This window comes from Erithacus rubecula, assembly GCF_903797595.1.
Source record: "Erithacus rubecula genome assembly, chromosome: 1".
NCBI lineage: Eukaryota > Metazoa > Chordata > Aves > Passeriformes > Muscicapidae > Erithacus > Erithacus rubecula.
In genome coordinates, this window is record NC_136658.1 from 103,632,088 (window position 1) to 103,648,621 (window position 16,534).

Below are 16,534 nucleotides of genomic sequence, written 5' to 3' on the forward strand. Positions count from 1 at the left end.
TAAGTTTTGCTACATCAGATTTATACTTGCCACTGAAAAAGTTTGAATCTATTACTTTTATCTTTGTTATCTTATGCTTCTTGCTACCATTCTAATTGCTACCCCGTTCAGTGATAAATTATATTTAAGGAGTATAATTGAAAGCAGTTTTGAATTTATAATGCAGATATTCAACAAAAAGAAGTTTCATAACATTAAACTATAAACTTTTTGGCTCAGGCTTTGTTCTCTGCTGTGCACTTATAGAGTATTTATATTATTGCACAGATATACTGCATACACTTACAGCTTCTAAATGCCATTATCATATGAATCTCTAATTGCAGTTTTAACCAGCATTTTGGCAACTGAATTATACTTTCCTGCACCGATGTTGAAATAATAGATGAGTGGTTTTTGCTGAGTATTTTTAAAGAAACCTCTACCTGAAAATTAGCAGTACTGATTTTGCATGGTGTCTGCTGAATGACTCACCTCATTCCAGTAAAATTAGTAAATGAGAACTCAGTACATATTTCACCATGCATGCGTAGTTTTTCAAAATTTTTATTACTATCCCACTAAAATCAAAATCTAATTTAAATGCAATATTAGTTCTGTGTAAAACAGGCAGATTAACTCGTCTTTATTCTCAATTGTATCTAATACTGTGAAATGAACTAGTAACTACTGTCTGCAAAGGTAACAGCCAGCAAAAGCAGTGTGACATGAACCAGCATCTTTATCTTATATCCAAAGATAAAGCTGTCATTAAGAGAAGTGGTTCTCCAAAGTTAGCTCATTATTTTATTAACTTCAGTACAAAATGAAATAGTTTATCTTTCTTTTATAAAGCAAATGAACAATTTAGTTTAGAGGTAATTTAACCTCAGGGTCATATTCACTGTGTGCAACTCTCATGGATTATGCCAAGGTCAGAGTAAAGATCTGAAAGGGTTTCAGGCAGTGATTTAAACTGATTATCAAGTTACTAAAAAAACAATTTTTCTTGATGAAATCCACACATGCTGAGACTTGACTGTCTATAGTATTACTAATAGTGGGATTTTTAACAAAAATGGTGGGCTATGCCATTTCTCCACGTATCATCAGCATCAAACAGTAGATATAGACTTCTGGCTAGTGATAACTAATTTCCTGTTTGCCATAGAAATATCCTGGATATTTCACTGTGTCCAGTGGAAAAAAGAGGTTATGGCATGACTTGTTGAAAAAAACTGCCTATTCTGTTCCTCTGTCAGGTGTTCTGTAGGAGACATTTCAACTCCATCTAATGTCTCATCTTGAACTGTGGTAGCTCACCTAAATAATGTAAATCATGTGCCATCATCTAAAACTACTGGAGACAATCATTGAGAAAAAAAATGCATTTATGTACACATTAAGTGAAGAAAATGACTGTTGTGTAATGTAAGCTCAGCATTTTCTGCCAAAGGGGAAATGAGTGTCACACATACGAAAAAGTTACTGTAATTGTCAACACAACTTGGTGTTCTTTGTTTAGTACCACCCAGATATCAGTAATTTTCAAGGCAAGCTAGATTTAAGTAATTTTCAGTAAACCTTAGGCAACCACAAATACCTATTTTCCTAAAATATCTAATTTCCAAGGGAACAGTTTTAGTTGCTCAAATAAGTCTAGGAATAAGTCTATAAAGCTTCAGTAATTATTCTAACCAGTATGAAAACTGCTGTAAGAGCAAATTTATCTTCAAAATTCATTCAAGTGCCTCAAAGCTGCTGCTTTGGGTTTCCAGGCCAGACATGTTACAGCAAAGGAAAACACAGATCACCATAGTTTCAGACTTTTCTGGAATGGTGGAGAGGAGGAAGAGAGACTTTAAAAGGTCATCCACTCATGACCATAAAATTATTATAGGATATTTGATTTACAATCAGTATTTACTTGCCTCAAAAGCAGGCCAAAATTTCCCAAATCAGAGGAACTCTTCTTCCTCTTTTTAAGATAATGCAATTTATTGTTTCAAATTTGGAATAATTCCAATACTAGCTCTGGCAGTCACAAAGTCTAAAGATGAAGGTGCCAAATCTGCTGCAAGCTGTAAAATTACTAGAACAGAATTACAGGAGAGAACCTCTGTTAAGAAGACATATCTGATATAAACATATGTAGTTAAGAGTCCAGTCTCTCTGTGATGCATATCTAGGCCTATTTCACACATAATGTAAGAAGAGACACCAGATCATATTCTGAATGTCCTTGACAATCTGAAGGAGGATTTCTTGTTGAAATGAATGACTTTCTTTTTTCAAAACCTCAATATTTCTGAATCAAAATGTGAAGTGAATAACAATTTGGCTCACCTGACTGGAGTAATGGCCATCTACTGAGATAAATCTCTCTGAAAAATACTTTTAGCAATTAAAAGATGAGTCACAAAGTGCCACTTCTTACTAAATAACATAAGTTATTCAAGTAAGCAATTCAATCATCTTCATGGCTGACTGAGTTATTTCATGAAGCCAATTATTCAGCCAATACTGGTAATAGCCACCAAATAATTTATACAGAAATCTATTTGTTTGGTGTCCAACTCATATTTACTGATACCTCATGATTCATAGGATTAATTTACAAAATACAGATTATCCATGTGTGTTCACTCTAGGCTGAAAGTGCCACTGAAGTACATGGTAAATATTGCCAAAGCAATCTGTGTTAGGAAAGTGGATTGGGAGCAAGGATCAGGCATTTCAAGGAATATTGTATTCCAGCTAGCTTCCAAATAGTGCTAACTCAGAAAAATCAAAATAAAATTTGCAAGACTTCCTAAAACGCTAAACCACAGGAAATTACAGGTAGTGCACCAAACATTTCCTGGCTATTAATTTATACTGCAACACAAAAAAATGGCCAATTACAATCAGTGTATGCAGAATGTAATTAAAGCAAACCTTTATGTGAACTGTGTAAGGGAAGAGCAAAGGCAAGAAAACTCATGGATCAAGACAATGATAATTTAGTAAGTGAAGGAAAGAAGGGGAAAAAACCCAAAGCAATAAAACCACCTCCCACAAGCAGACAAATGCTCATCCAGGCTCTGACCAGATTCTAATGAAGATACATAAGAATAATTTTATTAGCTTAAAGAACACTTCCAGATCTAATTAAAATTTACTTAACTGACTTCTGCACTTCAAATATTAGGTGTTTCACAACACTGCTCACACATTACACAATCAAAATCCTCCAGGACTGACAATGGTCTGAATACAGCAATGGTTCCCACATTATTGTCACCTTTTGCCACTATCAGAACTATAACCCTCAATAAGTGAAATAACCTTTCTTCATACTTGTGAATCAAAAATGTTGAGCACTGATTCTGCACTCTGCTTCTAATCATAAAACTCAACCTAACACCAACATGTACTTTATTTAATAGGAAACCATTTCAATTATTCTAGTAAGTAGTTACATTTTCCGTTGCTCATTCTTTTCAAGAGATACAATTTAAAATAACATTAAACTATGGTAATTAAGAAATCCACCAGGAACAAGGCAGTTTCAGCAAGCTGCTGAATATGTAACAGTGCTGTTTGCTGTTAAGATATGCAAGTTTGCATAGACAAGTTTAAAGAAACCACACCTGGGTACTGTGGCTGGCATACTGCATCATTTATTTGCAGAACAGCATGACAAATGGTTTTGATATGCTATCTTCCATAGGCTAAGTTAGTGATTATTCAGTAATAAAGGTGCACAAGCCTGACTTCTGGAGGGCTTGATAATGTTACCTGCAATCTGGTTCACTCTGACACCTATTTTATCATTTAAGACTTATTGTGTGTGCCTTCTGCTTTAGAATATCTCAGAAGTCTCACACATGAATTACAAAGCAATTGCTCTGGTCTCCAGCTGAATTCAGCACAGTGAAAGGAAATTAACTGCAAGCCAACAGGAATATGCCTCTTGCCAAGGATTCCCAGCCTCCACCTTGTGCCTGCCTGTGATTCCTGCCCCAGCTGCCCCTTGACATCCCTCAGCCCTGTTTTCTGTTCAGCCTGCCTGGCACATCACAGCTCTGGGATGTCACTGTGGCTCAAGAAGTCCCTTCTGTCCTCACAGCACTTTACAGCTTACCTAAGTGTGCTATCTTCACTTATTTCTCATTAGAAGCATTTTTTTTTCTCAGTCAGAACTGCACTGTTTATGAAGGCAATTCTAAACTTAGAAGTTTGATTATGAAAAAATGCCTATTTAAAAATGCTGTTCAGGCACTGTTTCTTTGTTTCTTACCTGTAGCTCAGTTAGGCTGTGATGTCCTCATTCAAAACTACAAGCTTTTTCAAAGAAATTAGCATGATTATTTATCTTACTGCCTTTTTGTACTAGCTCATTCTTTGATCTATATAAAATTTTAAAATAATTTTCCATGTCACTTCCGCAAAATTAAGATTCCTAGCAGCTATTTAAATAATTATCTAACTTCAATTATTTTGATATGTAGTTGACTGAGAACAGAAGTTTTAATGATGGTTAAAGAACTTTAACTGCTTCAGCAAAGTAATTAAGGTTTCCTGCCATTAATAAAATCTAGTGTAAGTACTCATAAATATTAAGTCTCAAAGAGTCCATACCATATCTCACAAAGTACCTGATTTGTATGCAGAAATATAAACTAGAAAACATGATTTCAATTATATGTACATATATATATATATATATATATATATATATATATGTACATACATTCAGTTAATAAAATGTACACACTAAATTCTGGTAGAGACAGACTGTTACATAAATGTTAATGCAAATTAGCTTCTCAGCACTGGGTTCTTAGCAGGGTAATAAAACAAAAAAAAAAAATTACATACAATATTTGGGTTTAACATTTAAAACAAATGAGAAAAAGATGACTGTAGGATCTATCTCCATAATCCTAACCTCCCATTTTCCTTTATAACACAATTGTAATGATGAACATAAACCAAAGAACTTACACTGTTAGCTCTGCTACTTTACATCTTAATTATCACTGTTCATTGAAACACACAAAAATTACAAATCTGCTACTCACTGTTCAAAGAATTTAATAATAAAAATATCTTAGTGTTAGGACTATGACTTTACCCTTGGAAATGCAAAAGACATTTTAAAGCAAGAGCACTGTAATCCTTTATTACAGCAGCAGCAGAAGAGAGGCATTGAAAAAGAAAAGAAGCTTCTTCAACATTTCTAAAAATAGCCCAGAGCCTCAGCCAATATATTGGCTAGAGAGGATACATGCAAAAAGGTTCTTCAGTGTTAGGTCAAACACTAATTGCATTTCACCACCTCCATTGTTTTTCCTCAAATAAGAATTATTTAATACTTCTTTTATTTAATACATCTAACTAAGTCTGTCTCCCTCAGGTCACAAATGAAAATGATTTCAACAAGCACAAAAGGCAGAAGTGAGTATCAGGTATTCTCAACATGTCATCAAACCTTATTTCAGGTCAGTGCTGAGAGCACAGCAGCTGAATCACATACAGCCACAGATGCTCTGCCTTTCATTAGAACTGCAGGAATTAAAGCTTGTCTGGAGCAGAAAGGGGAAAGTCTGGAGTACAAAAAAGGCTACCAAAAATTAAAAAAACAAAGAGAACACAAGCTTCACCAAAACATTACTGAAACCACTTAATTCTGCAACTTGAGTAAGAATGTTAGAAACATCTCTAACAGACTGTGATGGAGTTATATTGATCCAAAATGTGTTTATGAGCATCAAGAATCCTTGATGCATTTTTAAATGTCCAGGAACAGATACACCAAGATGTGATCTGATCTATGTATGTATTATGTATGAATAACTGACTTATTGCAGCCACACATGGTACCAAAGGTGGAGATGTGAACAGCTACCTGCCTGGATCATAACCAGACACTGAGTTGTGAGTGCAGGGAGTGAGTCCAATTAGACACAGGCCATCTATACTGATAAATTCCTAAAAGGAAATTCTAGATTACTGCCTGAGTTCTTAAAAAGCTGATAATAATCTTGGATCATTGTGTTTGTTCCATTCCAGATATATTTATGGTTAAATCTCTGTCTTAGTGATGAAAGCTAAGCCAAGAACAAGTATAGCTAGTGCATTTGTATGTGCAATGCCTAAAAACAGGAATTCAGTTCCAAAACTTCACTGCAAGTTTCTGAGTTCTGCAGCTGTGTCATACAGCACTTTGTAAACACAAAATAGCATAGAATATATTCAGTAAGCTATCTTGTTTTTCAAATGAAAGAGTGATAAGCATCATTGCTGTTTATGTAGAGAGATTCTATTAATCAAAAATCTATACAGTAAAAGAAAACAAGTAGGAGGGATTGAGGAACCTTGTTTTTCCCAGGATTTGAGTGAGTTATTCACTGTTACACAGTTGTCACTTATAGAGATAAAACACTATAGTGATTTGCCATGCATCCTTTTATCAACTTTGTTTTGACCATCTTATTTCTCAAACTAATATTGCTGTTTCACTTCTAACATAGTAGTCTGAAAACACTACCAGCATGCACTGAATAGAGTGAAAGTACAAACCATGATTTATAGAGAATGTGGGGTGTTTTGCCCCTGCTGTGTGTTTTCAACAGATTCCTTCTAAAGAATAACTTAAAACTTGAAAATTGGTTTCTGAGAGCATTTTTACTGCTGAAGGAATGCATGTCTTCAAATGTTTCCTGACCTTCACACTTACAAAGGCTACTTGGTTGTAAATAATTTTTGTTTATTTTGCATCTTGCTTCAAAAGAGCTATTCCTGGCTTTGTGCTCTGAAATTCTCTTCCACAATTTGGCACCTGCCTTCTTGGAGTCTTTGATCATATAAGATGCATAATACAATTAAAATCAATGACCTGGGCTTCACATCTTCAATTACTTTTATATTCTCCACCAGTTCTCAACAGGATTATTTTGATTCTCTGGGAAAGTCATGTTGCCTATGGAGTTGGGGCAAACATATCAAGATAAAGTATCTGCCTCTGGTGCTGATGTCAAAAGGATAATGTAGAAATTATAATGCAATGTAGAATACAGTGTAAAATACAATATGCTTTTCCAGCTTGTCATCAATCAATTTTCCAAATTTAGTTTTACCTTGACCATTGTGAGGAGTTGCAAAACCATCCCAGCACATGCACTGGGTGTGTTCCAGGGCTGCTCTTTTGTGCAGGATTTCTCTTCCTGCTGGCACACCTGGAGGTGAATTTGTGGATTGCCCTGGGGAAGGCTTACCTCGATGACCAGTGTTGCTGTGTGCTTCTTGCCATACATCCTTGGCTTGTATCCCACTGTAATATGGGTTCCCTCAGTGCCTTCTGGGAGAAGGACTCCATCCTTGGGCATCACAAGGAAATCAGGATCGCTGCCTGCCAGGAAGTGTGCAGTGAATGGCTCTGGGTACCTGCAGGAAAGCACAGGTCACTGCTGTGCCCTTCACAGCATCTTCACAGAGTTTATCTGCAATCTAACACCTAGGCCACCATGTGGCATGACTCAGGAAACATGGCATGGAATGGATATGGAATATTAACAGCATTCTTACTTACAGAGTAATTATTCTGTAGTAATTCTTTATTTATACACAGGGACCTGCTTACTGGTATTCAATTTCAAACATATTTACATGCTATTATAAGTATTATATTAACTATGGAATAATGATAGCATTTGCCACTAGAAAACAAAAAATAAGCTTTTGACTTCTAAATATATAATACAATGATAGAAGTAAATTGCATATCAGAGTGAAAATCCATTTTTCCTATTAAAAGTACTTCCTTTTCCAATCTCTAAAAAAATTAAAACTGACAAGCTACCCATTTTATTAAGGTTTATGACTGGAACTGAATTTGCATTCTGGCAGAGTGTTACTAGACTAGGAGGGAGTTCTGAAAGGCTTGAAATGAAGATATGAAAAAGAATAATTTTTATCACTATTTCACATTCTTCACATCCCATAAACTAAACATTTTAAGATTTTGCAGTAACATAATTAGGTTCCTCTATTGATAATATTGTGCATCTTTTATCTCAAAGAATTTCTGTCACAGGCACTGCAGATCTTGTATAATATCTTGGTCTGTGTTGTTGGACCCAAAGAAAATCACCAGTCCTGGTAAAGACAGTGGCTGAGCACTATAAAACAATCTTAGGCCAATCCCAAACAGCCTGTCCATCACAACTCCTCAGGGACTCCTTGCCATAAACATTCTCATGAAAATAATGTACATTTTTTTTATTTTCTGGTGAGGCATTCTCCTTTCAGTCTTTATATGTGTTACTGAAGACAGCTCTATCACTCTCTGGACAGAAGGAGAATACAGGAAATTTAAAATAGAAATACAATAGGATGGTCAAAAATTAATCCACATCCCCCTGGCACAGCACAGCAGGGCAAGCACCGTGCACTCTTAGAGGGAACACATTTTTTGTTGATAAAACCTGAAGAATGAAAAGCTAACAGCATCTCAAAGAAAAGCTGTTCAAATCTGTTTATTCATAGACTGTCACACCAGAAATAACACTTTTCAAAGAAAATACCCACAAAGAAATGAAATTTAATATTTGATGGCAGGTCATATCTCTGCGGAAATGTTCCGTATTTCCTGGGCAAGCGCTATCCTGTGGGTGGCACGCTGGGCCTGTGGCATTTTGTTTAAAAATAGCCCTCCCCTGGAATATGTTCCGATGAAAGATTGTACTATATTCAAAATGCTCTCCTGAAAAGAAAGGGCACGCCACCAGTTACAGAAAGAGTGAGAGTGCAGAAAACAGAAAAACAGAAACTGAAAAGCTTCTGTTGACTCAAAAAAATTACTTGATATTTAGCAGTGCTGTTGGTGGGTGCATCAGCAGATTTAGCCTGACTTTTCCTTTAGGTGAAAGAAAGCAAGGTGGGCAAAAGTACTAAATGTGTGAAACTACATTTCCAGTCTTCCAGTCTTGACATCAAACTTATGCTAACAATCTTTTTGTAGTGCCTAAAGCTGTGCAGCTGAGTTTACAGCCCTGAGCCATCAGCTCTAATCCTGCTGGGCCTGAGCTCCCATCCATGTGTCAGATAAACCTTGAATTTTCACATCTTTGCTTCCCTCAAGGAGTGCTCAGCTGTGAGTACACCTACTACTCACAGACAGCAGCTATGGGATCAAAAAAAGAAGTGATGGATCTAGACTGAGCAGCAGAGTAGAGAACTCATAAAAAATGTCTGAGATAAGTATTCAAACCCTCATTCTGCAAACAGAGACAGGTCTTCATCTCCAGCATCACTGCTCTATTAACCAGGCTCAGGAACATTTTAAGGCAGCTCTTTCTGCATCTCCCGTGCTCAGTCTGTTTTCCAGTGAATAGCTGGGGACAGCAACTCCTACTGAGTGCTTGGTGTCTTTGTAAGACATCCAAGAGCATGACTTGGACTACAGATGAGATGATGAAATGCTGGGGGAGATGAGGCAGGGGACAGGCAGCTTACACTGCAGACACAGGAAAATACAGATTTCATTCCTGATGAAATTCCCTCTTAGCAGGGAGTTATGCAACAATAGCTTGTTTGGGAGTTTTTCAGAGACAACAAAACAGTCAGAAAACACAGAGGAGAAAAAGCTACATTTTTGTCCAGACAAGGGGACCAGACAGTTTAAAGATAAACTGTCATAAACACATCTATAACTACACACAACGTATTTACCAAGTCAGAGAAAAATAATGGTATTACATCACACTAATCAGATTTTAATTTTCAGAAAGAAAAAAATAATAAAAAAGGTTTAAATAAAAGCCACACACTTCTTGACAGCATTATCACAAGGTTCTAGAGGTAGTTATAATTTTTGTCATGTTGAGTAAAATACATAAAGGCATACAAATTTGCATATAATCATATAATCATGCATTTACCTAAGAACACATACAATCACAGCTAAAACCCCTCTGTTCCCAAAGCCTGCCAGTTTTAAACAAAAGAATCAGGGTATTGATTGGATGCTAAATGTTTCTCAGAGTAGAAACAATGCCCAAGTAAGGAAAATAGAATTCCTGACAAATTAAATGTATAGCCACAATATGATAGACAAACAGGGATTCTGATTAAGATGGTACAAAAACCAGCAATTAAAAAATTACACATAATCAGAAGCAGAAACCTTTCATTGATACATCTTGCATTGTTTTACAAATAAATCTAAAGATGCCCCCTGAGACAAAACAAGCAGTGCTTTCACTGCTGTTCACATGAGGGAGATGAACTGACATGCTGGGCACCTCACAAACATAAGTAAATTGCTTTCTCTTTCTCATCTTTTATAATAAAGAGAAATCTGGAGATGAAATTCCCAGAACAGCACCTGAATTTCAGGCATTATAATTTGCCTGTATATTTAGTGTATAATTAAAAATTAATAATTATGTTTTTTAAAAGTATTAAAATTTAATTCCTCCTTTTTGATTGCTCCTTCAGGTGAAACAGCTCTGGAGTCAATGTTTGGCTTGTCATTTATCAGACATGAAGGTCAGTTGGGAGGCAGACTGCACTTTTTCAAGAAAGGTGGCACATAACATAACTTTATAAAGCTTAATGATGTGTAGTTTTGAAAATACATATGAACCAAGCACAAATGAATTAGAAAATGTAAGGGCAGAGGCCTTACAGACCAAAGAAAATAAATGTGTTTTCCCAAATGTCTTTCCTTAACTCCTCTCACAATGGTTTGATACTGCCATCACATAGCATGAACTCTGTCCTTACTCAAATAATGAACAAGAGTAAACACTAATTTGAATTTAAATAATAATTGGACAATCAAATCATGGCAACCTGGAAAAGAGGAAACTGAGCTGGTCTTTAATCGACATTTTTATAATTACACCTTTAATCTTGTCCTTAAATAGAATGCTTATCAGTGTTCTCATGCTATACAATTTTCAAATTATTAAACTGAACAATAATAGCAACTTACATCTTCAGCTTAAGAACTTAAAATTTATATTCCTGTAGAGACCAAACTCCAAATCTTATAGAATACTCATCAAAAATTTATTAAATTTTATTAAATTATGGCTGAAAATAGGTTTAATGTTTCTCTTCCCAAAACTACTGAAGCAGTCAATTACTCCTGTAGAAATGTATTCCTTTACAATACTCAGCATTTAGAAAAGTCATGCATAAAAATATCAGCACATAGTCTTTTTGATCAAATGCATGGGTATTTTTTTCTAATAAAAGTAGAGTGACAAAATGTCTTAATCTGTAAAGTATGTAACTGCTTCAAGAAGTAAGGGATATGAAATTGTTACAATAGTGCAAGTGGCTCAAACAATAGTTAATCATAGCTAAATTTATTTATTGTATTTTGTAGTTAACACCTGTTGGATGACAAGAAATTTCAATTATTACACAGTCAAGTCCTTTCAATTTATTAAGTGAATGCATTTGTCAAATTCTATAAAATTATTAGTGATACTTAGTGAAATAGTGAAATTTAGGTAATTTCTCATCAATAAGAAAAATTAAAATGGAAAAATAATGTAGTAACTCATTATTATTTATAAATAATTGGTTTTGTTTCATACCCAAACCAACTGTGGTTTCATTGACCATTCTAAATCCTGAACTGTGGACATCAGAAAGTTTTAAAACTCCAGCTATTGCTTCTGTGGCTTTGGAAAGGCTGCTTTAGAATTAAAGGACTTTCAAAAAATATGAGCAAACACTGCATGACAAATGCCTGTCAGGGAATGCTTTACCAACCCTAAGATGACATTTTGTTGTGCACATGTTGTAAAACCAAAGCAGGAGAGGTTCTATCTTCACAAGATGATTTCTGTCTCATCCTTGTTCTACCCAGGGGTGCTGTTTTTGCAGATTGATGACTGCATTTAGGTCCTGGCTAAACGTGTGACATGTCAAGTGCTGCATTGTTAGGAAGGATGATCATAACTTTTTGAAAGGTCTGCTGAGTGTTTACATTATCAATATTTTCCACTAGTCTCCATTCAGGCTCCAAAACATGGAGCCCAGTCAACATTTATGCTCTGCAGCTGTCACTGTGTGGGAAGTGCTAAGATGAAGTATTCTAATTACATCTTTAGATTCGTGGTAGAATTTTGCAGAACTGCTAACAAAGAGATTGGCAGAGGAATCCAGGCCTGTAATGTAGACAGCAATGTGTGAGAGAGTGAAGGAGAGGATGCATGCACCGAGAATTTACCAAATGCATTTTCTTGCTGCATATTTAATCCTGGCTCATGGTAGTTCTAATGAAATACAGCAGTAATTAGAGTGAAATAGAAATGGTTCTTAAAATTGTAATTGTGAACATTTTGCTGTTGTTTTCCCTTCAAAATAAGAGAAGGGACAGAAATAAAATGGTTCACCCACTAATTCCTCAGAATTAAAATGAATTTTGTGTGACCAAGGAATGTTTTTAATTGAACATTCATTCTATGAACTAGGAAATGCGCAAAGAAGAAATAATTAAAAAATCTCCAATGAAAAGTAGGTTTAAAATGCTAAACTTGGAAATACAGTCATTTGAAAGCCTGATTTCATCTTTATTCTCATCCCCCTAGCCCACCATTTTGGAGTTTTTGTCCTCTTTATTCCAGTTCTGTTTCTATAATCAGGTGGAGCCTTGAATTTTGCAGATGCTCCTCTGTGGACACCACATCAACATGAGGCTGTTCGCTTTGGTCACAACAGGTGGTATGCTTTTCAGAGGGGAAGTTTGAGTTTATGCAAGAAGTTTCCTCAATGTAACAAATATCCTGCTTGTGATAAACACAGGATTGGAGTGACAGGGCAGGATGGAAAGATGGAAAAAATTCTACAGTATATGGGAAGCAATACATGATTGCAACAATCATTAATAGGTACATGGGAAGACAGAACTAAATTGGTGAGAGGAAACTGTGTATGAGAAAGAAGCTGACAGCACAAATAGGAGAGAATTATCCCCAGCTTGAATAAACCTTCAAATGTACTATATTCCAAGTGAATATAGTGTTCACAACAATCTATCTATCCCACACATCTCATGTTGGCTACTGAAGTACTTGTCCTGGAAAATAAGGTAACATTCTGCTGTAGCTGGACATCAGTATTTTAAAATGAAGAAATAAATCCAACCATCAAAACAACTCTGTACAGGAAGATAGAGCAGTAAATAAGCTCCACAACCCACTTCTGTATTAATAATAATGTCCTGATCCCAAACTTAATTGATTAAAAATACATTAAGTTATCTTCAGTATGCCAAATATAGAAATGGCCAGTTTTCTTAAGCAAAGTATCACTTTGAGAGTTTTTATTTTATGTTTCAATTATAGATCTCAACATAAAATAATAGATCAATAATTTAAGATAGATATCAAATAAATTTCTGTAAGGTTTATTTCCAAGGCTAATATCATATCCTTTTTGGTTAACACTGATGTCATGCTGTAAAACATTGACATTCAATAATGCATTTGGTATTAAAACAAGCACTAATATTATCTCAAACATTAGAGGCCTGTACTAAAACAAATTATTCCAGTGGAAATGCTGCCAATGATTTCAGCTGGTGTTGAATTAAACCTACATTTATGATAAAACCCAACAAAGGTCATCCATGAATGTTAAGAAGTGGTACATTTTTCTTATTTAGGAAGTGAAATCTGCCGATTTGACTCTAATCAAGCTTAATGCCAATATAAGAAACTCTTCAACAACATGTCCCTTTGGAATCTTTAAAGCTGAAAGAAAAATATTGGTCTACTCTATCCCAAGTGACATATGTGCAGTTTTAAAAAAAACATTCATTTTCTTCATGCAAAACAGTTTAGCTGCCTTCTCACTGTCTTGCATTATTTTCTGGAGCAGATATTGGGCTATTTCTCATTGTGTAAACTTTATATGTGTTGAAAGGGTGCTTTACTTATTTTCATGAACTGCTGGAGCTTTCATTATTGCAGATCATTGTGTAGAGTGTAGCAATGACCTCCCATTTGTAACTGATCATCCTTCCTGAACAACTACACCAAAATCATAAATTCATTCTGAGATGTCCTGTACACACTGAGGATTTTTGAGGGAGGGGAGGAATGTTGAACTTGAGGAGGAAAGCCCCATTTGAGTTGCACTAGCTGTAAAGAAAAAGCTAAACCTGTTGACCTCACAGGTTTATTGCGGATCCTCATTCAATGTGGTGTATATATATATATATATATATATATATATATATATATATATATATATGCATATATATATTAGCTCAAAAAGATGCACAGGTGTTCTCAGTGATGCTGTGCAACCCCTCTCTCCTAGCAGTAGCAGGAGAAAAGGACACATCTGCTGAGTCTCTCCCTAGCAGGTTACTCAGAAATCCACCTGCTTCCCCCACAGTTACTCCCAAAGTAGCTGTGCCATGAGCTACTCTCCAGCATAACATAAGAAGACATCAAGTATCTATATATGCAAGGAGAACAAAACAGTATGTCTCTTAAAGTGGCAGACCTGATTCTCTATGGATTGTGCTGCTAATTGATTACTAAAAAAATTCCAAAGGGCTGATCTTTTTTTTCAGGGAGGATCCATAAGATGACACTTGTATCCTATTTAAAAAATGTAAACCATGTTTTAATATTTCATTGTTTTCCTTTTAATCTAATTAATTTGTGTTATTCAAGCATTAAATTGCACATGTAATATATGTTTTTCTTATGTAATTGCTTTTAATCTGCAATTATTTGCAATTATAGTGCAAACACGATACTATATGTCAGTTGGCTGAGTGTTCTATATCTATGCAAAACCTCCACCACCACAATTTCCAAAGCAAAGGACAGGTAAGAAAAAGCAATATATAACTTATAGAGCAGTTCCCAGAATCACAGAATCACAGAATGGGTCAGGATGGAAGGGACCACAGTGTGCCATCAGGTCCAGCCTCCCTGCTCAAGCAGTGTCATCCCAGAGAACACAGCATAGGATTGTGTCCTGACAGTTCTTGGGTATCTCCACTGGGAGAGACTCCACACTCCCTCTGGACAATCAGTTCCAGTGCTTAGCTATTAAACAGGAAAGAAATTCTTCCTCATGTTCAGGTGGAACTTCCATCAGCTCCTGCCGGTTCCTCCTGTCCCGTTGCTGGCCCAGGGAGCAGAGCCTGGTCCGTGCTCTGCCCTCCTGCAGACACTGACACACAGGGATCAGCCCCTCTCAGCCCTCTCTGCTCGAGGCTGAGCAGCCCCAGCTCCCTCAGCCTTTCCTCACTGAGATGCTCCAGCCCCTCCATCATCTTTGTCACCTGCCCTGGACCCGCCCCAGCAGCTCCGTGTCTCTCCTGTCCTGAGGAGCCCCGAGCTGGCACAGCAGCCCAGGTGATGCTCACAGGGCTGAGCACAGGGGCAGGATCCCCTCCCTGACCTGCTGGCACTGCTCTTCCTAATGCACCCTAATGACCCAAGTTCCTGGCACTGTTTATAACACAGTATTTGCATTTTTAGCAATGCAAACATTACATCTTGCATTTGAAATGTATGGGGTAAACACTTGCTATATAAAATAAAGTTAGAATTTGTTAAAGGGCAAAAGAGATCTATCTTCCATCATAGCTCTTCCTTTGTATAACTATAATGACTCAGGTTTTATAACACCTTTCTGGAGAACATCAGGTATCTTCACTACTATCAAACACCTACCAGGAGATTACAGTATTGCCAGAGCAATTGCTTCACTTTTGTTCCTGAAACAGCCATTCTATTGAAGCTGTTAACTTGAACACTGTGATAGAACCCTTTATCAGAGTCCTCAATAATTAACATCACTGACAGACATCTAAAACCTGGAACAACTGTCCATCTTAGAGACACAGCTTTTGGAAATAAGCTTTAAAAATCAGTTGGAACCAAATACACTTCCTGATGAGGATAAAATCAAAGGCTGTATCCACAATGAGAGTTTCAATCTGCATATCTGCCATCTTTCTAGATATATAGCAAAAATAGTTAATTTAAAAGAAAATAGAATAAACTTTAAAATTTCCATAAGCTACATGGATTGGGAACATTATGATTCATTCAGATTCCCTGTTTAATATTTTAAAACTTATCTATCATTACCACACAGTTTATTCCTTGACTTCTTGCTGTATACAAATGACATTGTAAATCTGCCATAAATTTGTAAAAATATGGGAAAGTAATTGAAATATACAAAAATGATATATTAACAAAGGTTTCTGTGAAACTTTTAAAGAAGGAGAGTAACAAAATGCTGAAGATTTACACCAGTATCTTAGCAAGTGGAAGTAAAGATGAATTTATAGCATTTTTACGTAATACAACAGGAGTACTTTAAAAAGAATGGCATAGTTAAAGTTTTTACAGCACAATGTGAGAAAATGTTTTTAACTTGGTGTAAGCATAAAGTACCTTGAAAAAAATCTATTAGTAAGCACTAGCTTTTAAATCTTTAGTAGTGAGTCTTTAATATCACAAAAACATTTTCCTTAACATTGTATTACACATTTTAACATCCTCCCAAGCCT

The 16,534-nt window shown here is 35.9% G+C and overlaps 1 protein-coding gene across 1 annotated transcript in view; it reads right to left on the reverse strand.

Moving 5' to 3' along the window:
* Positions 1-16,534, reverse strand: part of CFAP47 (cilia and flagella associated protein 47) — a 258,137-nt gene that overhangs the window by 4,713 nt on the left and 236,890 nt on the right. The window contains exon 63 of the mRNA XM_079305151.1: positions 7,242-7,410. Within this exon, the coding sequence (XP_079161277.1) occupies positions 7,242-7,410 (169 nt within the window). The remainder of the gene's footprint in view (positions 1-7,241; positions 7,411-16,534) is intronic.